Source organism: Gouania willdenowi, chromosome 9 (assembly GCF_900634775.1).
Source record: "Gouania willdenowi chromosome 9, fGouWil2.1, whole genome shotgun sequence".
NCBI classification, from domain to species: Eukaryota; Metazoa; Chordata; class Actinopteri; order Blenniiformes; family Gobiesocidae; genus Gouania; species Gouania willdenowi.
The window spans coordinates 17,981,839-18,007,727 of NC_041052.1; the positions used below are offsets into that span (position 1 = coordinate 17,981,839).

A 25,889-nucleotide genomic window follows, 5' to 3' on the forward strand; every position below is an offset into this window, starting at 1 on the left:
GATTGTAGAGCCCACAGGTGCTAGTTTTTATAAAAGGGGCGGGGCTAACAGTGCTTGTGATGCAAGATGGTCCCAAAATGTCACATGATCTTGTTCTCAGCCAATAGCAAAAATCAATTGTAATGGTCCGGTTTCAACCCATAGAGGGCAGTCACAAAACTAAATATGCCAAATTGAAATACTTTGACTAAAATGTTGAGAGTTGGACCTAGTTTTGGGGTTTAAGTTGGATCAGGATCAATCAACTGCACTACTTCAAACCCAAATACATTTGTATTTAGCAGAAAAGGGTGGTTTGAGGGTTTAGTTACTCTTTAAATACCTGTATTTTCCATCCTATAATTTAAAAATATGTACTGTATGTATAGGTTTTGCTGAGCATTTTTTTTTATTAAAAGTGCAATAGCTACGGAGGGAGGAAGTGGTGGTCGCACCCTCCGGGGGGTGGTGTGTTGAGGTGCGATTAAAATTGGAGGGATTGGTAGGGCAACTTGAGGCCCCAACGCCTCTACTCAGTAGCACAGGTGGCGGCACCCTCCACCCTCAGCTCCACCATCCAGCCCCCCAAGGGTTGGGTATGGGTGTGCGGTGCACCGAGTGAGTGAGCCAGACCTGCTGGGAGTGAAGTGAGGTGTTCATTTAAGAGGCCTGCCTGGTGCGAGCCCGGCCCATCCACACGGCGGGCCACCGCAGAGGGTAGATGGCGCAGACGGGCACGTGGCATAGCGGAAAGTTGACACATTCAACTTACATTTCTGGTTGATCTTAATATGAATTAATGAAACTAATGAATTGTAATTGTTTGAATATTTATTAAAAAGTGAGGCTGTAATGTTGGAATATTCTGTGTTGACTAACATTGTTTGCAACACTTTTGAAAAAGCAAACAAACCTATGGTAGGTCACTTTTACAGCCTGGGGAAGCATCGGTTGACAATAAAAGTAGGTTATTACCTATTAACCTAACACACACACACACATGCAATATTTAAAGTTTATGGATCTAGAAGTTCTCTTTGTAACGTTCATCTAACGGTGTACTTCCTAATAAAAGCTACATCATCTCCGTCTGCGTGCAGTAACTTTGGACCTTAGAAAGATCTGCTCTCCACGACACCTGCATTTTCCTGTACTTTCTACTGGACCCATTGGTGACATGTTTTCAAATACTATAAAGAGCCTCACAGTGGGATATAATCCAATTGGCAAAAGCAATGTTTTCTCCAGCAATGATTGCATTAGTGGGCGAGTGACATTGGCTTTAGTAAAAGAATGTAAAGTTCAATCACTCTCCATAAAGCTGAAGGGCAAAGCTGAGGTCCATTGGACTGAAGGTTTTGGGGAGGATTTAGAAATCTTCCACAGCAAAGAGAAGTACTTCAGTATCCTACAATTCATCATCAAAGAGGATCAAGGTAAGTGACATTTACTGATTATCCCATGAGTTTCATTCTTTAACTTGACTATGACTTTGAAAGGAACTTTGAAACACACTTTTACTATTTATAAAGCACTTTAAAGTTCTATGTCCATCATATCTATTCTAACAGTTACAAGTAGTAGTTCATTATTAACTTGAATGATCGAGCCTCAAACCACATTATTTAAGCAGTTTGTTGTGTGTTTTTTTTTCATTTGGTCTTTAGCACACTGAAGGATCAATTAGCTAGCATGTAAGAAACAATGAGTTACAGAGGAAATAAACCCAGTGCAATAACTAACACTAGTAATGTGTCAGCACTTTATCACTCATTTAAATGTATTTTTATACCGTTTTACTGTGTGTTTTTATGCTTTTATTTTTAAAGCCTAAAGTCGAGCCTTGTGTGACAAATGTAGTTCTTGCATGTGCCTATGGTGTGCATGTATAAATAACAATAAACTATATCTATACATTTATCTATCCGTATATCCATCTATCTAAATATTGCAGACTGGATTAAAACAAAATTATTATTATAACAAAAAAAAATCTTGGAATCTTGGAACTACAGATATACAAGTACATATTCATGTATAATCAGCTGTCTACAGACTACTGTAATAACTTACTACAACATAGTATAATATATATATATATATAATTAGATTGTACATATGTTTTATAAAGTAATAATAGAAGCTGTATTAACTGAAGGTTTAATGGGTTCTTCTTAGGTGAGACGATTGTAGGCCAGGGCTCCCACGTCTACCCTTTCACCTTTCAGATTCCATCACAGTGAGTTGATTCTAAAAATCTCTCCTCATTAATACGTTTTTAGAAGTTCACGTATTCATGTATTTGGCACATTGTGTTGCCACAGAGCACTGCCATCTTCATACTCCAGCAAATATGGAAAAATCGTGTACTCACTGGAAGCAATCCTGAGCAGGTCAAAACGATTGGATAGCAAAGGGAGGGAAGAGTTCAGCTTCATCCATAAAGTCAACCTGGACAGTGATCCAATGCTGAGTGTACGTTCACACACACACACACACACACATCCTGTCTGCATTAACCCAGTGGAGAAGTACTGTAATAAGTCTGTTACTGTCAGTCTCCTCAGCACAGCATCATCGATAAGAAAATGCGGCTCTTCAACTCAGGGTCGGTGGGCATGGATGTGAAAATTGAAAAAACAGGCTTCCACCAAGGTGATCTACATTGTTTTGGTTCTATATGATATAAGAAAAAGAAATATCACAAATGGTCTGAATAGAGGGTGGACTCCTTTCATACAGTGACAGCAAAAGTAATCACAATAAATGCTAAAAGTAGAGATGGGCAATGTTATCAGCCAAATGATAATTGGACAACATTTGCCATAAAATGTAATATTGATCGACATTAGTATAAGTTTTTCCTGTTATATTGAAAAACCAATACATGTTGAGAGAAGGCAGTGGCTATCCGTACGGTTGCCGTATCAATATACTGACATTCTATCTTTACGCAGTGCCCCTATTTGACCAGTTTAGGTCACGTGATAGGTCAGTCATTGGCCAGTTTAGCTTGCATGACTAAGACTAATCCTAACCTTAAAGCTAACCCTAACCCTAAAACGCTTTGTACTTGTACTTCGGTAACCGTACCAATAGCACTGGGGGTTGTCCGTACGGCAACTGTACAAATAGACACTTTCTTGAGAGAAAATGTCAAAATTTCAAGATGGTACTTATTCCACAACTGAAGTTGAATTACAATATTACAAGATTCAAGATGCAAGATACAACTCGTGATGAATAAGCTGTCTTATTTAGCATAGATTGTGGAGCATCACAAAAAAAGTAGGCCCAATATGTTATTCCCATAGAGATAATGTGACATAAATTTAGGTTAGGGTGTGTTTCCACTAGCGGTATCGGCTCTACTCGACTCAGCTCTACTCGGCTCAGCTCTACTCTCTTTTTACGTGTCTCCACTGGGAAAAGGTACCTCCCCCGTAGTACCTGGTGTGGCTTTTTTAAGTACCTCCACTGTTGAGGTTCCAAAAAAAGCAGCCCTGGTCTGAAAATGTGACATAGGCTGAAAGCCGAAGCATTTGGTTGCCATTGATTTTTGTTGGCGATCTTGTGAGGATGGCAGCTATAAAGTGCAATCCATGGAGTCTGGTAGTTTCACATGTCAGGTTGGTGCTCATTGGAAACGCTCCCGAAAAACAGTATCGGGTCCCGAAAGCGAAGAGTGCGGAGCCGTGTAGAGCTAATACCGCCAATGGAAACGAGCTGTGTATTACTCTGAAATTAAGTATTGGACAATATCAGCATATCGGATGTTGAAAGAAAGCTCCAACTAAAATGCTAGAACTTTTAATCTTGCATTTTTGTTTCTTTTTTATTTCTCAACAGTAATTATGTAATAAACATTGGACATTATATATGGATTGGAGACATTGTGTAAACTGCCCAGAATATTTATGAATGTGTGAAACCTAAAAATAAATTAAAGAGTAACTAAACCCCCTGTTTTTTGTTGTCCCGCCACTACGAAAGAAGTTAAAAACAATCCTTGATTATGGGCGGGGCTTCTGGAGCAGTTAAGACATGCCGTCTATACTATAAAATCTCCAAACAACAATCTATGCTACGCTAACTAGCTACTTAATACTCACTATAGATTTCTGTTCACATTTCTCTTAGTCCAACCTACTCACCACAGATTGTAGAGCCCACAGGTGTTAGTTTTTTTTTAAAAGGGGCGGAGGCAACAGTGCTTGTTTGTGACACAGTGGTCCAATGACGTCACAGAATCTCGTTCTCAGCCAATAACAAAATTCAACTGCAATAGCTGAGTTTCGACCCATAGAGGGCAGTCACTTCTTACATTTTACTACAAAACACACCAAATTGAAATACTTTGACCTGGTTTTGGGGTTTTCAATTACTCTTTAAAAACAAAATAAAAACAGTTATCTGTGTGATATTAAGACAAAAGCACTATAGAATGTTTTAAGGAAATAAAGACATTCAAAATTATGATTTATTAAAGGTAACGTGTAATTAGAGCTGCTATTTTTTTTCCCAGGTGAAAGAATAAAGGTTGTGGGCTCCTTCCAGAATAATTCAACCCGTGACGTTAGGCCCAAGTACTGTTTCTATAGCAAGTGCAGCTACTTTGCAGCAGGTAAGAGAAAAGTCGAGACAGAGGAAATCCTCAAAGAGGAGGGAGAAGCCATCCCACCTTCTGCAGCTCAAACTGTCTCCAGGATATTTACCATTCCTCCTGACACAAACGTGTCCATCCTCAACTGTGACATCCTGCGAGTGGAATACAGGCTGAAGGTGGGTCTACGTCGACAAGACGTTTGATTATAGGACGTCAATGTGTGAATGCTTTTAATCAGTGATTCTCCACTGCAGATCTACCTGGATGTCAAATATGCTTTTGACCCCGAAGTTACCTTTCCTATAATCATCCTGCCTGAATGTGAGGCTCCTGCTCCTGAGCAGTCCATCCTACCTGACTCTGGATGTGAGGCAGTTTCAAACCCCTGACATGATACGAAAATTCATTCACCAAAAGCCAGAGACACAATGATTGGCTATATTATCACTAAAGTAGTCAGTCAATTTGAGGTTAGATTAGAATAAAATAGATTTAAAAAAAATTATCTATGTACATATTATGCAGAAAAGTGGACGACAGTTTTTATAACCATTTAAGGGACACATGAAGCAACTAAATAAATGGGGAAAATACTGGGAGCAATTCAGGTTCCAAAAATCAGTCGATTTTTTCGGTTTTCAGTCCAAAACAGCATTTGTTTTTTGAACAACAGGAAAAAGAGGAGAATCTTCCAAAACCAAATACTCCAACAAAGTGTTCAGCTCAGACCTGCTCAAACATCTCCACTCCAGGTGTGCTGCCGGAGCCATTTTGGCTTTCTTTTCTCTCTCATCTTCACTTCCTGCTCAGTCTTATAGGCCTGAGGCTCCTCCTCCTCTGTCTCTGCCTCTCATTTTTTTTAACCAAAACTGAACCCTTTATAATTACAATAAAACAAGAATTTAACAAATTATATTAAACATCATTTTTCCTCTTGCAAAACAAATTAAATACATGTTTGATTTCTATATGTAAAAGATATTGTACTGCCTCCCCAGGTTGTGATGTGGATGATGAAAAAAGGTGTAATGTGGAAAAAAGGTCATCGATGAAACTGGCTCGCATAATAATGCAAAGTTTATTAAAACAAGCAGAATCAAAAGATCAGGGCAGAGTCAGAAGAACTGTGAGAGCAGCCAAGGTCAAATCTTGCTCTCAGGCCAAACACAGGAGACAGGCACAACTCCTGGATGGCCAAACTGTACTCTGAAGAAATCCAGCTTGGTGATCACATACTGTATATAGGCTGATGAGAAATTTGAAACCAACAAGTGAAGTCGAAGGCTTTAGCCTTAAGATAAAGGAAGACACAAATGAAGAACTCCCCTGTTTTTGATATACAGCTGTCCTGGGGAGATAATCCTGGGGAGGTTCAATCTACATTCCAACAGCAGGGCTGGCTGAGTTTGATCATGAAAGCATGCGTCCAAACACCATGACAAGGCAATACCCAACTTTAGGTAAAATGTATATTGCATTAAATGAATACCGACAATACACCTCAATATTCATTTTTTATTTATTTTTTTGTTTGTGAGGGTACTTTTGCTTCCTAACATAAAAATAATTGTTGTCTTTTAGCCCATAGACCAGGGGTCTGCAACCTATATTCTCAAAGGAGCCATTTTGCCTAATCTCGTCTGGAATAAAATCCTTCCGAGCCGAAAAAAATATCTTCTCAATGAAGACAATACACTTTATAAAATTCTATACAGTTGAAATAGTATCAAATAATTTTATGAGTTAATGGATTTGAAGGGCTACAAAAAATAACTTGAATTTGATACACGTGATCATGTGATGTCACATGCTAATTGCTAATTTCTTGCAACACATCAAGCATGCATATTAAGCCGCATGTTGGCAATTAAATAGATCTTTCCCCACACAAATAAAGTTTCTATTTTCTTCCAGAATAGTCTTTTTGTTGGTTTAGTTATCTTACCAGGGATTTAAAACCCAAGGTTAACCACAGGTGTAAGGAAATTTGATGGTCTGTAGAGGTTGCAGGTGTTGAAGTAAGAAAGTGTCAGAGTTATTGCACAATGTGATTTATTTTTAGGCTAACCAATTATTTTATCATCATTTTATTTTAAATGAATGCCATTAATCATCAATACCCTTTGTAAGAAATAAAAATTCATTATTTTAGTATTTTTTTTTAAAGCTACAGGGAGCCATTGCAAAAGAGTCAAAGAGCCACATGAGGCTCCGGAGCCGCAGGTTGCAGACCCCTGCCATAGACCTACTATTAACCTCTGTTAGCTGCCTTGCTACTGCTATATACAAATCCAAGCTTTTAAGTTGGCTATGCTGCATTAACATGCATTTATTATCAGAAGTTTCTGTAATATTCAGTGTCTTCAGAGAGTGTTGCTAATGTTGTTGGGTAATAAGTTTCATCCTAGATTTCTTCAGGTTTTTACTTTTGCAACGCTTCCGTATGCAACCAATGGAAATTAAATGTTCAATCTTTTTAAATTTACAAAAAAAAAAAAATATATATATATATATATATAAATCAATGTTGATAATTCCTGTTTGTGAAAAGAGACTGCAGAGATATTAATATTCAAAGATAGGTGTATTTAAGCTCTGCTGGTGGTTAGTTACAATGTACTGGACTGGACAAGCTTACACAAAGTGTATTATTAAAGTTAAATTGTCTTTTGAGAGTTACCCATGGGATCTGTACAGTGTTCATTTTGTGGACTAAAATGTTTTGTCATAGTTTTTGTCAACTACTAATATATTGATATTTGCGTTAACTAATAAAAACAAAACTATAATTTTGTCACATGGGACAAAATCCAATCAGAACTTATATAATCACGTGGTTCTAAACATTTATCACAACAAATCTGTCGGTATTTACATTATTAATACCATCCCATGACAGGTTAATGAATGGTAATTAAAACTTAAAATGAAAAAAAAAAATAAAATGCTTGTGCTGTACATTTTAGTCGACTATATCTGTAACAGTTGACTATATAACTGAAATAGTCCTGATGACTAAAACTAAGGGAGTTCTTTTCGTCACAGCCACTAAAATTTAACAATATATTTATAGAAAGGTTTCATATGATGAGATATATGATGAAATATACATGGGGGTGAGAATAATTCTTTCTTACTATGATATTAGGCAGAGTTGGGGTCAATTCGATTTTTAAATTACAATTACGTCATCAATTATCTATGTTCAATTACAACTCAACTACGATTATGTTGGCTGGCATTTTTCCCAATTACAAATACCATTTCCCCCCTGACAGTCAATTACAAGTAATTACGTTCTCAATTACTAATGTTCAATGAAATTAATAACAACTGCTGAGCCTTTAATGAATAAGCCCATAAAACTCAACCTTCCCATTAGCTTTCTGTTAGCATCTCTTCTGATAACAGGTCAGTTTTGACCTATTGTCTTAAATCAGCTGTAAAATACACAGAAAAATATATGATCTATCATCTAATTTGTTTTTTTTTATCTCTTGTTTACCCTGTTAGGCTTCCTTATCCATGAAAATATAGGTATTAATACTTATGGTATGGACATCTGAGCCTTTTTTCTGTGTATCAATATAACACTTAATTTCAAATTGTGTTTAAATCCACAAGAGAACTGACAGGTAAACTTGATATGAAACATATTTTAGTAATTACTCACTATATGTACAGTATGTGTAAGCCATAGAACTGTAACATAATTCAATTGTAAATGACGGTTTTTAAAGAATGCCCCCATGCCAATTACATCAATTACATGAACTCGAGTACAATTCAAATATGAGAACAACAGCAACATATTTTCTCAATTACGATTACAATTATAATTCCGTCACAATTGTAATTAATTACCAATTACATGATTACAATTATAATACAATTGTCCTTTATGTATCCCTTATCCTTTACATTTATCATTATTATTATTATTTTTTTTTATTTTTTGTTCTTCGCACCATTTGCCAAGTCAAATTCCCTGTGCTGTTTTAAACTGTACTTGGCAAATAAAACCTGATTTTCATTCTGAATTGTGTCACAATTGTGAATAATTACCAATTATACGATTAAAATTATACAGTATGAGGGGCTACAGTATGAAATGATCCTGAAACGGTTCTATTTTGGAGCCATTTTAGACCAAAGTTACATTATATTCAAAAGACTATGACTAAAACTAAATAAAAATGTGCTATTAAATGCACACTGCTCCTGAATGGTAAAGAACTGGCTGACTTTGGACATAGCGTTGCCAACTGTTGCTTTCAGCGGGAATATCAGATAACAGTGGAGCCACACCCACAGCGCATGCGCACACGAGGACGAGTCTCGAGCCAAGCGAACGCTGTTCAACTTCACAACAAACACAGTCACACACGGTTATCATCTAATGTGTTCATCCCGCCATGTCCACCACTGTCAAACGCCTGGAAGTCACCTACCAGCCCATCAACAAGGACAACACGTTCACCAATGGAGACATGGTGTCCGGGAAAGTGACCCTGGAAGTGGTCAAAGACTGTGAGATAGACTCACTGAGCATCAAGTTTAAAGGGAAGTCAGAGGTCCTGTGGACCGAGAGGCACGGCCAGACCACCGTGGTGTACCACTCCAAGGAGAAGTACTTCAGCGTCACACAGTTCTTCATCCGAGACCAGAAGACTATAGGTAAACCATGACCTCACTGTTACACAGTCTGTGCACTTTAAGTCTACAAGTTTACTTACTACACAATCAATATTCAGTGTTTTGTCTGAGAAAATAACCGGAAAGTCTTCTTTTTATTTACATTGCAATCAGTTGACGTGCATGTAGAGGTAAATGAAAAATATATCGAGTTTATATTAGGAACCATTACAGTCTAAATTATTTATGGAAAATACCACAACATGAATAATATCATCACATACAGTTCATCAAAGCTATGTTCTCCTTTGTTTATTGTTCATTCCCATCTCTTTAAGTGGAAATTAAATGAATACAATAAATATTTAATAAATAACTAGAATAATAAATGACAATAACTAGACTATGACTATAATAATAAATAATAATAACTAGACTATGACTAGAATAATAAATAATAATAACTAGACTATGACTATAATATTAAATAACAATAACTAAACTATGACTAGAATAATAAATAACAATAACTAGACTATGACTATAATAATAAATAACAATAACTAAACTATGACTATAATAATAAATAACAATAACTAGACTATGACTATAGTAATAAATAACAATAACTAGACTATGACTATAATAATAAATAACAATAACCAGACTATGACTATAATAATAAATAATAATAACTAGACTATGACTATAATAATAAATAACAATAACTAGACTATGACTATAGTAATAAATAACAATAACTAGACTATGACTATAATAATAAATAACAATAACTAGACTATGACTATAGTAATAAATAACAATAACTAGACTATGACTATAATAATAAATAACAATAACTAGACTATGACTATAATAATAAATAACAATAACTAAACTATGACTATAATAATAAATAACAATAACTAGACTATGACTATAGTAATAAATAACAATAACTAGACTATGACTATAGTAATAAATAATAATAACTAGACTATGACTATAATAATAAATAACAATAACTAGACTATGACTATAATAATAAATAACAATAACTGGACTATGACTATAATAATAAATAACAATAACTAGACTATGACTATAATAATTATTTTATGAAAACTGGAAAATTTCACTGCATATGAGAAAATAAACATTTCAGTCAGTGCATTAAAATATAAACAACTGGGTGGTCTATGAAAACCTGGGCACATAATTTAACTTATACTTACCACCATGTGTAAAGTTCAACTTAAACCTGCACTGCAGACTGCATGCACATACATTTCAGTGCTAATACTAATATCAATTTGCTTTTTGTTAACTTGAAAACCTTTTAACTTGTGTAAAAAGGAGAAAAGAAAAAAAAAAAATCGATATCCGGCGGGAGTGTATTGATACAAGACGAAATATTATATATATGTATATTAATCTGTTGATTTAATGTGATGCTTTTGTTTTTCTACAGTGGCCGATGAGGAAATGCTCTTGGCCAACCAGAACTTACAGACATGTGGGTATTTCCTTTTCCTTTTAAGCTCTCCTGTGTTTTTCCAATAACAAACCTCTGATCCAGTGTTTCTGAAACTTTGTCTGCTTGGTCAGACCCGTCCCTCTTTGATCGATCCACTCTAATATAGACACACACATATTGAACAGACGTAAACATGTTTGGGACAAAAACACTCAACCACAGTCGATCATAAATGAATTTCATGATTTACAATAATTTAATTAAATGTAGTTTTTGGTTTTAAGTCAACACTAACTCCCTGACTTATCATAGGAGCTTTGACTTAGCTATAAACTATTACTTTAAATATCACTTCTGTTGGGGTTTTTATTTTTTATTTCACAGATCCTCACAATCGGAGTACAGTTGGGAAAAGGTTAATTAAAACAGTAATTAAATAAATAACAAACTGATATTCTCAACATTTACAGATATCATTAAAACCAACTTCTATAAGAGCAATTTTTTGGGGCCATACCACTTGAGTCACGTCTCAGTTGTTGGGCAAAAACTATGGTGGCTTTGGGTTTTCTCTTGGCACGTCGACTGAGATTGTTTAAATGGAAGGACAAACTTTTAAATTATGGGTAAATTATATTGTTTGGATGTTATTTCTTCAGATGTAAATTAAAGCTGATAATCCCACCACTTTTTAGGAAACTTCTTTATTTTGTTGGTTAGTCAGCGTTATATCATATATATAAGGATGTATCTATTATGTATGTGTTTGTGCATGTTTACATATGCATATATTTTTTTTGTAAATCTCATATATCTACTATAATTTGCCCTTTCATAGCATGTTTGAACTTCTGTTTTTGATTGTAAGACATTGAGAGAGTAGCTCTACTGGGGCTATGTGGTGGAGGGAGGGGGATGTTTCACTGTTCTTAACTGAAACATCATTGATGTTCATGTTTTGGTTTGTGTGTATAATTCTAAAAGAAACAATAAAAAAGACCTTGACAAAAAAAAAAAAAAGTTAGCAGTGCCTCTTGGTACAAAAAGTGATCTGGAAAGTCATAGATTATGTCATATCTTCCTTTGCAACAAAAAAAAGTAAAAAAAAAAGGCTCTATGCTTTAATTTCAGAGGTTTTTTTTAATGCAGCTCCAACTATTTGCACTTCTAACACTAGATGGCATAAATTGGTCACTTTTAAAGTTAGTCGTTTGTCATTATGCACTAATGAATTAGTCAAAAGAAGAGGCAATTTCATACCAAATTGATGACTATAATGAAAACCAACTACAGTGAATGTGAGTGTCAGTAACTGCACTTCCTATTTGTGGATGAAGACACCACACCATGTCTGAATTTCAGGAAAAGTTGCGTTACCGAGTTGCTGCGTATGTTGCAGTTGTGGTTGTTGCGTAAATAAGTTGCAATTTTTGAGTTTAGATTTAAAGGAAGCGAAGTGAGTGGGAAATCTTTGCTCTTCATCCCTTTTTTCTATGTTGGCTCTGTCGTCATATTCTGTTTTATCTCAGGCTGAAATTGTTTTACTTTACATTGGATGAATTGGAGAAGTTGGATAATTCAATCAGGGCTGATGTTCTATACATAAGTCATCCGTATACGATGACTTTTAACCAGTTACAGGTCAAATTAAAGTCAAAGACGACATCTTCTCTTTCTCTTTTCTTTAATCAAATTATAACTGAGAAGTGAAGTTTTGAATGGTGAAGAACTACTGGTAAAATGCTGTTTAGTTTTTTCTCCCATGTAATGTGTGTTCACAGTTTCTTGTTTCTTTATTAGACAACCGCCTTGTTACACCTGGATGCCACGACTACCCTTTCACCTTTCAGATTCCTCTGACGTAAGTGCTGTGAACACATTTCAGTGCGTTTCTAATTGGAGCAAACAGATACAGTTTTCCTACTAACACAAAATATCCCACCTCGATCAAAGAGTTTAGGAATGTGCGTGAAAGGCGTTAGTTTAGTTTGTGGGAGCCTTCAAAATAAAGTGCAGGGTTCCCGCAGATCCTTGAAAAGTCTTAAAAGGCATTCATGTCATGAGTCTCATAAATAAGGCCTTAATTGTCATCAAAATGTCTTAAATCAATATTTCAAAAGTCTTATAATAAGTTGTAATTAGTCTCACGTTTAAAAATAAATGGTAACCTTAGTTTAAAAAAAACACAAAAGGCAAAAACAACATGGGAAAATGGAAATTTAACAAAAATTTTAACAATTGTCTGTCATTGATGGGGTAAAATTAAGAGCAAAGAGCAAGAAACTGTCATTTGCTAGCATGCTTTCAGACCTGCTAGCAAATGGGGCCCCTGGTCGGCACGGCCTCAGGCACATTCCTGGTTTTACAAGAGCGCCACTCACAAAGATAGAAGCTGTGAAAGTTACTCCCCATTTTTTATTCACTCATTCATTCCTCCAGATCAGTTAAGATTCAAAACAGTAGAGTATTCTGTTGCCATTGCATCTTTCCACATGCATGTATCCATCCTATTAGAGTTTGTGCTTGTGTCCCCAGTGCTTTACAGAAACAACACATGCTTACCAAGGGAGGTGCGCCACATCTTTAGCTACACCTCCTCTTGGGCTGTATGAGAGTGAATTGTCTGAGTTAATGAAGATGAGTAATTCAACTTCTTGAACCTCTGCCGTTCCAAATTTACACATGACACAACCTTTGCCAGTTTGCATGATCTTGCTCTTGCAGTTTTTCCATTTGTTTTCCAACAAATGGAAAAACTGTTTCTCTGCCTGTCAAGAGAGTAAAGTATACAACATGTAGTAGTTTCACACAAAATATTCAGCCACTGAAGTTTTTCAAATGTGCATTTTCGGCCGAAAATAACTTGGTTGTGGGCACAAGAAATGCTGCACACCACGATGGATGAAGAGAACCTGGCAAAATAATTTCTTACATTTTTCTGACTTCGGTTTTCTTATTTTTGGTTTCGGCCAGGACTTATCATTGCGGTGCATCTCTAACATGTAGTATGTATAAGATGTGGATATACATGTGTTAGTCCTAGTGCCTCTGTAGAATTCTATTTTTCATTTAAGAAATGCATAAAAGTTGTGTAATTGTTCCGTCTTTCTTCTGCCTGTGTGTGTGTGTGTGTGTGTGTGTGTGTGTGTGTGTGTGTGTGTGTGTGTGCGTGTGTGTGTGTGTGTGTGTGTGTGCGCGCATGTATGCTCATGCTTTAGGAATATGCCTCCCTCCTTCAAAGGCCGCGTTGGTAAAATCGTCTATTTGCTGGAAGCCAAGCTGAGCAGATCGATGAGGATAAACAAGAAAGATTCAACAAAGATTAGCTTTGTTCCAAAAACATTTGCGTGTGATCTCCCTGTGTTAATGGTAAGTATGAATTTGTACAGGTGCTGGTCATGTAATTAGACTATCATGAAAAAGTTGATTTATTTCATCTAATTCCATTCAAAAAGTGAAACTTGTGTAATGTATACATTCATTTCACACAGACTGATATTTTTCAAGTGTTTATTTCTTTTAATGTTGATGATTATAACTGACAACTAATGAAAATCCCAAATTGAGTATCTCAGAAAATTAGAATATTGTGGAGAGGTTCATTATCGAAGACACCTGGTGCCCTGCAAAGGCCTTTAAATGGTCTCTCAGTCTAGTTCTGTAGGCTACACAATCATGGGGAAAACTGCTGACCTGACAGTTGTCCAAAAGACGACTATTGACACCTTGCACAAGGAGAGAAAGACACAAAAGGTCATCGCTAAAAAGACTGACTGTTCACAGAGCTCTGTGTCCAAGCACATTAATAGAGAGGTGAAGCGACGGAAAAGATGTGGTAGAAAAAAGTGTACAAGCAATAGTGATAACCACGCCCTGGAGAGGATTGTGAAACAAAACTGATTAAAAAATGTGGGGGAGATTCACAAAGAATGGACTGCAGCTGGAGTCAGTGCTACAAGAACCACCACGCACAGACGTATGCAAGACATGGGTTTCAGCTGTCGCATTCCTTGTGTCAAGCCACTCTTGAACAAGAGACAGCGTCAGAAGCGTCTGGCCTGGGCTAAAGACAAAAAGGACTGGACTGCTAATGAGTGGTCCAAAGTTATGTTGAAAGTAAGTCCTTTGGAAATCAAGGTCCTATAGTCTGGAGGAAGAGAGGAGAGGCACAGAATCCATGTTGCTTGAGGTGGAGTGTAAAGTTTCCACAGTCAGTGATGGTTTGGGGTGCCATGTCATGTGCTGGTGTTGGTGTACTGTGTTTCCTTAGGTCCAAGGTCAACGCAGCTGTCTACCAGGAAGTTTTAGAGCACTTCATGCTTCCTGCTGCTGACCAACTTTATGGAGATGCAGATTTCATTTTCCAACAGGTCTTGGCACCTGCACACAGTACCAAAGCTACCAGTACCTGGTTTAAGGACCATGGTACCCCTGTTCTTGATTGGCTAGCAAACTGGCCTGACCTTAACCCCATAGAAAATCTATGAGGTATTGTGAAGAGGAAGATGTGAGACGCCAGACCCAACAATGCAGAAGAGCTGAAGGCCACTATCAGAGCAATCTGGGCTCTTATAACACCTGAGCAGTACCACAGACTGATCCACTTCATGCCACGCCGCATTGCTGCAGTAATTCAGGCAAAAGGAGCCCCAACTAAGTACTGAGTGCTGTACATGCTCATACTTTTCATCTTCATACTTTTCAGTTGGCCAATATTTCTAGAAATCTTTTTTTGTATCGGTCTTAAGTAATATTCTAATTTTCTGAAATACTGAATTTGGGATTTTCATTAGTTGTCAGTTATAATCATCAAAATTTAATAAATAAACATTTGAAATATATCAGTCTGTGTGAAATATAATATACAAGTTTCACTTTTTGAATGGAATTACTGAAATAAATCAACTTTTTCATGATATTCTAATTTTATGACCAGCACCTGTACATTTCAGTCATTCCTGAGTTGGAAATAAAACCCCTGCCCCCACTAGTTAGTGCAAGTATGAACATGTGGAACTTGAACAAAATCCAAAAAACCACTGGTTTGAAAGTGTCACTTCAGTGTTTTGTTTTATGCTTTGCATTAATTTCTATATTTGTTATACAGGCACCACAGCATGACAGTAAGGATAAGAAACTGAAGTTCTTCAACTCGGGGACTGTAGCCATGGATGTCAATATTGAAAAAACAGGTTTCCACCCAGGTGAGATCTATAAAGTTGACATTTGCTGCATTTCCATTACCCTTGGAAATACGCAAAATCTAAATAGCACAAGAAAAACTGGTAAAGGAAACACCAGTATTTTGAAAAACCCCTCAAATATTGCTAAAAAGGTTTCAAACTTTGATGAGGAGGTATTTTATGTTATTGAAATGTGTCGCAAAAACGCAATGGAAACACTTTTTCGCAAATAGTGTAAACCAGGGGTGTACACTTGGTTTGCAAGCTACTTTTTACCACTGACAGCTCTTCACGATCTACTGTGTCGGGGGGGGGGTTATAATTGTAAATAATTAGATTGTAATATTTACACTATTACAATTATTATTATTATATTATTATTACTATGAAATTATTATTATTTTTTTATTATATTATTACTGTTACAATTATTAAAGAAGTATTCAGTATTTGTATAATATTAAGGCACATTTATTTGTATAGCATGATTAAAAAGTGCAACAGAAAACATTCAACAGTTTTAAAAAAAATAAGAAAATTAAATGAGCGGTAAAACATTTAAAACCAGCTGTAAGAATATCAAAAATCTCCCTCTCAATCACACGCAGTAGAGTAAAACATTGCCTTTAACTTGGATTGAAAAATATTTTAAAGAGGTGACTTCAGCTGTACTGCCAGTTTGTTCCACTTCTTTGTATTAAAATACAAAAATTATATTGAAATAGTAACACTTAAAAACTGAGTTTGATTAAAATATATTTTTAAAAAATACAATGAGGAAAAATATTTAGAAAATGCAAAGCACCAAGCACAGCTGCTCACTTCATCACAGACCCACAATAAAAAGCACATGTAGCGGTGCCAGTCAGTAGCACACAGAGCGTTTCAGTATTTGTAGCTCACTTTGTTCTTTAGAAGAATTTCAACAGCTTCCACACACGCGGGTTGTCTGAAGATGCTGATAATAAATGTACCTGGGGCCAGGGTGAGCGGGTGTGAGCGGCTTTTGGGCTGGATGAGGGTCTTCTTCTACTGATTATTAGAGGTTATAAATTAACATTAGTGCGCTAGCACCCCCTCACACTGAGGTCAAAAGCTGAATTATTAGGTTTCATTTTTAGTATACGTGACCGTGCCTTTCTCGTTTATTTATGAGGTCTTGTGGCCCATGTGCGCGATCGACGCAAAATGCATCCGCGATTGATCGGTAGATCGCGATCGACGTATTGTACACCCCTGGTGTAAACAGAAGAGGAGACTGGGACATTTCTTAGCATTATACTTTAAAATTATTACCGCCACATTAGACGTGAAACAACAAAGGAATACGGAGTGTTGTAAGGAATGTTAACCTTTCCCGTGTCCCGTCTTCAGACCGTAGTCGTAAAACATAGGGGAGTCTAACTTCGCTCCGGGGGCCAAAGCTATCCTTAGCTTTGGGGTTAACTCCCTTGGTTCACAGCAGTCATTGACTATGATCCGGTCACGCACGCTTCCTCACTCCGCACAGTGGTCGAGCGGCTAGCGCATTAATTCACAGTTAAAGGACCACGCACCCACACACACCCTGACAATCTGAGGTTCTGAGCATCCATCTTTCTGCCGCAAAGTCACGTGGGATGAGATTTCACAGTAGTTACGAGGCTCCTGCCCAAAACAACGTTCAATGGAAACACGTTCAAAACGCAATTACACATTGTCAACATTTAGAAATATCGCTTTTATTTGGCGAAAATCTGTAATGGAAACATAGCTATTGATGCATGGACTGACATTTCTGCTCCATTTTCAGGGGAAGGAATGAAAGTAGTCGCTCACATTCAGAACAATTCATCTCGGGAGATTAAGCCCAAATACTGTGTGTACAGAAAGCACAGCTTCTTTGCCAGTGGTAAACGAAATCTAGATACCAAAGACCTGTTTAAAGAGGTGGGCGACGTCATCCCTTCATCTACCTCAACGAATGTCACGAGGGTCATCACCATCCCACCTGACCTGGAGCCATCCATCCTAAACTGCAATAACATCAAAACTGAGTACAGACTCAGAGTGAGTAGCTCCATCGTGTGTGTGTCTCACCGAACGCTTCATCTGCTACGATTCTTTTCAAGTAGACGAAATATTTACTCGTTCTTCCTTAAATGACTTTTCTTCTTTATGATGTACACCAGCTTCCTCCACATTTCTGACACAGATGTAACCAGGGTTTGGGTCAATTATAATTGTACTGCATAATTAATAATTAATTGCAATTATTGGTGTAATTATATGGTGTAATGCAATGTTAAAAAATCTGTTTACGACACAAAAGTGGCACATATTGCGCAGTTGTTTGTTAATAAAGGTGCTTGTGTGACATTTTGCATCAGCAAATTTAACCCTGAATTGTTTTTCTGGTAAAACTTTATTTGAAATTAAAATTATGAAGATTTCTATCGTATATTGGCATTTTGAGAAAAATGTTTTGGTCCAGCCCTGGTTGAGAGATGAGTTGGTTGGTTACGCCCATTGACATTTGGCTAAATATTCTCTGTCGACACCAAATTGTATTTTTCTAAACTTTGACCTGTTTAAAATGCAAATGGCAGTTGAAGTTGAAATATTTTCCATTTTGATATATTAGTAGAAAACATCAGGGATGTCTGTTTAGTTCTGCTATTTGTCTTTGATATATACTGTATGTAAATCATAACTCATCACTTTATTGTATAGGTGAATTTATTTTTATATCCACACAGCCTCAGACATACAGTATGATGCATATCAAATTGTTTTTCCACAGGTCTACCTTGACGTTAAATACGCGTCAGACCCAAAACTCAAATTCCCCATCGTCATCCTTCCAGCCTCTCTGGACGTCACCATGGCAGCACTGCCTGCTGCCACTGCAGCTCCTGCCTTTGGATTTGAACCCTTTGGGAACCCTGATGGCCCAGTGTTGGGAGCCATGGCCCCGCCCCCACCTGCTGCAGCCCTCCAACCATTAGAGCCACCTCCTCCCTACATGGCATATGGGATGTACCCTCCTTTGAACGATTTCCCCAGCAAATATCAGTCATGATGTGATTCACAAAAAACGTGAATCACAGCATAAATATATATATATTAATTCCACAAACCCAGCATGGTTGGTGGGTTCAGTTAGGGGGCTGGCCCGATATTTAAGCTTGATAACAAGAACTCTATCAAGCCGAAATGATTTTTCATCCAAGTTGTTTTGACACAGGACAGGGAAATTTAAGAGTGCAAGATTGTATATTAAAGCAAATCCAAACCTGATACTTGTGTAAATTAAATAACAATTAAGGAAGGTATAAACCATTAATACACTTGGTTGTGGGAAACCCATGGTTTTCATATTCAAATGGTTGTTCCATTGATATTATATAAACTAGTGAAGGTGTTGTAAATCTAAAGCATGGTTTCTGTTTCTGTCAGAAGTTTGCCAATAGCTTCTTTCTTTTAGCAGGATAAAAGCATGTTGCCTTAAGGCAAAGATAGTTTCAGAGTTGTTTCGCATGGCTCACTAAACTCACATCATTCAATGCAATAGAGTCTGTGTTTTGTTTGGCAAACAAGTTCTAGGCACGATGGCTAAACATCGTGGCCATTGGCGTCTAAATGATCTGCTATTAGTATCTTGATTTAAAGGCATTCAATGCATCAGCCAGTCAGGGCTGTTAAAAGCGGTTGTACTACATTGATGTGATAATATTCCAGTAAATCATTCAGTCATGTTCAGGGAATTTCACATCCTTTTACTATTGTTACATGCTTGTTCAGCCAACAGTCAAAACTGGGAAGTAGCCACAATGAGGGCGGGGCCTTTGTACAAAACATTATTTTCTGACTGACAATATCTTAAAGTTGATATTTTACCAAGTTATACAAAAGTAAAGTAATTCACTGAAGTTCTACATGGGGCATTTTCTGCCAATCGCATCACTGGTAAAGGGTTCATACAAAGGTTAAATCCATCTACCAGTACTTAAGCTTAAAATGTTCAAGCAGAAGTAAATGTTAAAAGAAAACAATAATACAGTTATGAGTTTCTCTTCTGGGTGCTTAACAATAAAACATACTTCCCTCTGAGGTTTTTCCAATAGTCGTTTGCAGCATTCAATGGTTGTAAATGTGAATCAACCCAAAGACTAAAGGTAAACTGTTTGAAGAGAAGTGATGCAAGTAACGATGGTTTCCTTTTTCAGAATCATTACAGTTATTTGCTTTAGGTTTTCTTCACCTTTTGTTCCTTTTTTCAATGTCCACATCGAGGTTATGGGTGAAGAAGTTCTCACTTGTGGCCATACCTGCCTGTCATTGCCCCATCTCTTCATATCTCAGAAGTTAGGCAAGGTTGGGCCTGGTTAGTACTTGGATGGGAGACCACTGAGAATATCAGGTGACACAGTGGGTGGGGGGGGGGTGGGGGGGGCAGTTACTCTAGTGGTTTGTGTCCTCAGGCAAAACACTTCACCCACACTGTAGTATGAATCTGTTGGTGGTGGTCGGAGGGGCCGATGGCGCAGTATAGCAGCCTTGCTTCTGTCAGTATGCCCCAGGGCAGCTGTGGCTACATTAATAGCTTATCACCACAATGTGTGGAGATACATAATAATGCAATGTAAAGCGCTGAGTGTTTATGAACAGCGCTATATAAATCCAATGCATTATTATTATTTTGTCACCAGCATTCATACCTGAGTGGTACATTTCAAATACCTATTCTAAAAAGATTCATGAAACCTAAAGTTTTGTTGGGGTAATTGGCAGTTAAACCCAATGGATAACTTAATGAATATCCAAATGGTCGGTTCAGCATCCAAATGCTAAACCGACCATACTTTTCAGAGTCGGATTTCCTGTTTCCTGGTAATTGCAACATTGAGATCCATCAGTAGGATCTCTAAAACGTCGGATTGAAATGCTATTTCTCAATAGAATAACTTTGGGACTAGAAATATAAATAGTCTTAATGTGATGACAACATATGTGAACGCTGATTGGCTGAAATCTTCAAAAATGGTAATCGTCACTAAATATAAAGGGGTGTTATGTGTGTTTGAGGCTAAAGGTTGATGTAAATGACGTTGGGATATTACACCAAAGAAAAATTGGTATGTATACAACTAATAGTCCAACTTACCCATGTTGCACTTTTACCTAACCATATATATTAAACATACTGACAAGACGGGGAGTGGCTGTAATAACAGAAGAGCCTAAACCTACACAAGACATCACATATCGGTGGAAAAATTGATACCGATGTCAACCAATATCATATTTTATGGATAATATTGCCTGATAATATCAGTGGGCTGATATATTGCCCATTTCTATTCTTAAATGTTTCTAAGGGTGATGCACTGACTATATCAGACAATTAAAATATTATGTTTATTAAAACTAAGCAACCTTTATTCTAATGCAGACAGTATATTTAGATGTTCATTAACATGTACTTGGGCCAGCATTTTTTTGTTACAAATTAATCACATATTCCGGTAATCCTTAGTCGCACCCTAATTACAGGCATGACAGGGAAGACGGGTTTTATTCAGTACCCGTTACTTGCTGTTAATCAGTACCGGCATTTTGCTGCGCTGATGACTACACAATTGACTCTGCTTTGAAAATGATCATCAAACAATTCTTGATAGAATATGATGCCCTCAACAATAGGAACACCTTGACAAATGGAGATACGGTTCATGGAAGAATCATTGTGAAGACTTCCAAGAACACCAAGATCAAGTCAAAGATTCACCTTGGTGTCCTGATCAACAAGATGGGATATCAGCAAGGTAACTACTGAAAAAACAAACAACAAGAAGACGTAGTCATCAACATCCCCCGCCAGATTGGTTATCATTAAAACTCACTTTTCCTAAATGTCCTATATCTGAGAACTTATATGTATACATAAAAAATTATTATCACATCAGAAAAATAAAATTACTATCTTAAACGGTTTCTAGAAAAGCTGTCCCTTTTGAAGATACCTTAAACAGCTTAAAAAAAATATGGTACAAGGGCAATAACTCCAGAAAAAATATGTGCGCACTTCTCATTTTCGAATTCCATCAAGGTATTGATACCCTGAAGCCATACACCAAATTTGGTTATCCTATCTTAAACGGTTTCTAAGAAAAGCTGTCCCCTTTGAAGATACCTCGAACAGAGTCCAAAAAAAAAACGGAACAAGGGCAATAATTCCGGAAAAAATAATTGCGCGCTTCTTCAAAAGTCACCCTGAAAACCACAGACAGTCATTATTAGGTACCCTATAACTATAATACAGCAGAGACATTAAGAAAAAACACTTTAGCTTTCAATATAATGAATCATTCAAATTGGCATGTCATATATCAGATATAATCCATTCAACTAGAAATTAATTATAATTTAGTAAATCTATTTTTTTCAATGTCTCAGTTCTTTAACAACAACCATTCAAGTAGAACACCTTGGTTATTAAGAAAATAATTTAAAATGTGCAGATGTTCATCAGATTTGCTTTCAACCCAAACTCCATGTGCCTTCTACAGGAGAGACCCTTCAGATCAAACTTGCCATCAAAAATGAGTCCAGAAGTTCAGTGAGGGCCATATTTCTCCTGGAAGAAATACTCACTCTGTCAAAGTTTCGTGGCGCCATTCCAGCAAAAAAAAAGATTGCTAAGGAAAAGAGTGAAATGGTTAAATCCAATAGTGAGACCACAAATTTGATCCAGGATATCTGCCTCCCAGAAGATCTACCCCCAAGCATTCTGACATGCCCGATCTTTAAAGTGGAGTACAAGTTGAAGGTAAACACAAAACTAGTCAGGATAATGTGACATCATCAATTAGATTACCATTCTTTGTGTTATATGTGTTCTGCTGCTGCGGTTGCATGTATGTACCATAAATGGTGATCTTTGGCTTTGTCAGTGTAATTGGGAGCTATTCCCTGTCCTAAGTAGGGGATTCAAAAGTAAGGTAGGAAATTAAGTAAGTACAGGACAGAAAAAAAACGCACAAAAAAATGTTACGCCATTAGTAATTTTTTCCGCCCCCTTTGTTACATTACAGTAATTAGCTCCGGCCCTTGTGTTACGTTACATTAATAATAATAATAATAATGCATCAGTTTTATATAGCGCTTTATCATAGACACTCAAAGTCGCTTTACAGAATTAAGGCATTATTCTTTCACTCCACATTTAGTGGTGGTAAGCTACTATTGTAGCCACAGCTGCCCTGGGGCAGACTGACGGAAGCGAGGCTGCCATAGAGCGCCATCTGCCCGTTTTGTTACGTTACAATTAGTTGCTCCACTCGTTTGTTGTGTTACAATTGGTAGCTCCGCCCCTTGTGCCACGTTACAGTAATTAGCTCCGCCCATTTGTTACGTTACAATTAGTAGCTCCCCTCATTATGTTACGTTACAGCAATTAGCTCCGCTCCTTTTGTTACGTTACAATAATTAGCTCCGCCCCTTTTGTTATGTTACAGTAATTAACTCCACCCCTTTTGTTACGTTACACTAATTAGCTCCCCCATTTTGTTACGTTACAATTAGTAGCTCCGCCCCCTTTGTTACATAACAGTAATTAGCTCTGCCCCTTTTGTTACGTTACAATTGGTAGCTCCACCCCTTTTGTTACATTACAGTAATTAGTTTCGCCCCATCATATTTGTTTAGTGGATGTCATGCCATGAGATGATGATGCATTTTAGAAATTAAAATGTAAAGTTGATCTCAAATACATTTTATTAACCTGCATGTATCTGATGATTAGGAATGAAGGAACGCAAAATTTAAAAAAAAGGCAATATGAAATTCCAAAGTGCAAGAAATAAAATCAAGTAAAATAAAGTTTGGAGTCTGGCCCATGTTTTAGTGAAACAGCCATTATTCAAAACATCTGAGCACTAAAGCAGAGGTTGAGATGGAGCACGGTGAAAACAAAGAAAAGTTCACACTCAGGCAGGGCTGGCTTTCCCGACAGGCAACACAGGCGGCTGCCTAGGCACCATCTGGGGTGCTAGAGGGGCACCAAATTGAACCCACCCAAATAAAATTATTATTATTATTATTGATAATAATAATAATAATAATAATAATAATAATAATAATAATAATAATAATAATAATAATAAATCAAAAAGATATAATAAACGTGACACAACCTTTACAATCACTGTAATATAAAAAATCTGTAACTATACCTGCTGATCTTCTGCCCATATTTATGCATATTTCTATTTATTTTGTTTTAATTCTTGTTCCATATAATTCCATTCTGTCGTTTGCACATTGCGTTCTTTGGTTTTAAGATTTTTGTTACTGACTAGTAAAACCAAAATTTTAAAGTCCACTCTTGCCTAGGGCACAGAATGACCTAAAGCAGGCCCTGCACTCAGGTGTGACTAAATGTTATTTGTTATTTTTATATCAGCTTGCTAGCTTTTTAACACTGCGTGCTGCACCTTTAGATTGGAAACACAAAGTATTCCTTGGTCATTAAATATTTCCTTAGATGGGTCAAACAAATATATTGGTGAAAGTAAAATTAAAGGGAAAGACATGGATTATAATGTGAAACAGAGGTTCCCAAACTTTTTTTTGTTGTACCCTCTTTTGAAGAATGAAACATTTTTGCAACAAAAGGCTACAGTTATTATTATTATTATTTTTTATCTTTATTGAAAACACGTATAATTGACCATTTTCTTTCCTAACCCAACAGATTGAATTCATTATCCGGGGTGGCTCTAATCCAAAGGTGGAGTGGCCAATAATCATTCTACCCAGACTTTAATGACATGACCAAGACAGACATGGAACTTTCACTCCAAAATACAACTTCTAGGAGGACACTTTAATGATAGAACATCTGTCTCTGTGCATTTAAAAGAGCTTGAAAATGCTTACCTTGGCCCTTGTTTTTCTTGATGTTTAAAAGTTCCCGCCCTGATTTTTTTCTTCTTCATATCTCAATAGTATGAACCAGTGAGTGCCACACTGCGTCCTGTGGTTACCAGTGGTACTGCTTTGTTTATTCCACATCTGTTGGCTTTCAATATGTAAATAATAATAATAATAATAATAATAATAATAATAATAATTATTATACAGACAAAATAAACAGCCAGGTGGCTTTGTCTAAAGCTCTCTATACAAATAGCATTATGAACCTCCCCAGCCTGCAATACTAGACTTAAACTTAAACAAACTTTAATATCATTCAAATATACACAGTATACAGAAGAAAATATTGTTGCATGGCACGATAACAATAAATAAATTAAAAAAAAAAAAAAAAAAACTGTAAGTAGACGCTCATCCGTAATATGGACTCAAATGACCCCCTTCAAAAACTAAACATTATCAGTGCTCCCCTGGTGGCAGAAGTGTACAATAGTATTTATATTAGTTTATGAACTTTTATAGTTTTTAAAAAGCTACAAAGCTTGCAGATGAAGGCAAAGCAAAACAAAATTTACTTGAAAAGTTCTTGGAGTGAAAACCTGCAAAATTGTGAAAGCCTGACCCCTGCTGGTCATTTTTGCACATTGTATTGTGGGATAAGTCATTTTAAGTGGCTGTATTATCTCTTATAGAGAACAGTAGTGTGAATTTGAGTTTGATGCATTTTTTTTAGTTTATAATACACGTCTGTATTAACTGTTGACAAGACATTTAGGTCATAAATTCCCTTATTGAGTTTTTTGTTTTTTTAATCCCAAATGAAAAAAATAGTCAAAAAACACATTTTTGTTTGTGTACAGTGTGTAGGTCTTGAAGTGTTCGGGATTGTGCAATTAAAGCTGTTTATATATATATAGTATATGTTATAATTGTTCATATTAAAGACAGAGTGCTATCACACGTTAAGCCTCCTGAGGGTCATTCAACAAAAAGAGGTCACAGTCTATTCTGCAGGAGATCTTTTTTTAGTCCTTTCACTCAGGAGATGTTCTTTAGGTGGGAGAATACTGTTTTTGTGATCGATTTAATG

At 36.6% G+C, this 25,889-nt stretch overlaps 2 protein-coding genes across 2 annotated transcripts; both read left to right on the forward strand.

The window, feature by feature from the left end:
• Nucleotides 1–1,077: 1,077 nt before the first annotated feature.
• LOC114470005 (arrestin domain-containing protein 3-like) lies at nt 1,078–6,069 on the forward strand. The gene is made up of 6 exons (XM_028457975.1): nt 1,078–1,415; nt 2,158–2,218; nt 2,304–2,454; nt 2,538–2,634; nt 4,505–4,761; nt 4,840–6,069. Exons 1-6 carry the CDS (start codon nt 1,157–1,159, stop codon nt 4,972–4,974), a joined length of 960 nt encoding a protein of 319 aa, XP_028313776.1. The 5' UTR covers nt 1,078–1,156; the 3' UTR covers nt 4,975–6,069.
• A 2,857-nt stretch (nt 6,070–8,926) lies between these two features.
• LOC114469796 (arrestin domain-containing protein 3-like) lies at nt 8,927–19,102 on the forward strand. The gene is made up of 7 exons (XM_028457608.1): nt 8,927–9,262; nt 10,692–10,736; nt 12,498–12,558; nt 13,916–14,066; nt 15,805–15,901; nt 17,673–17,929; nt 18,663–19,102. Exons 1-7 carry the CDS (start codon nt 9,001–9,003, stop codon nt 18,939–18,941), a joined length of 1,152 nt encoding a protein of 383 aa, XP_028313409.1. The 5' UTR covers nt 8,927–9,000; the 3' UTR covers nt 18,942–19,102.
• Nucleotides 19,103–25,889: the final 6,787 nt, after the last annotated feature.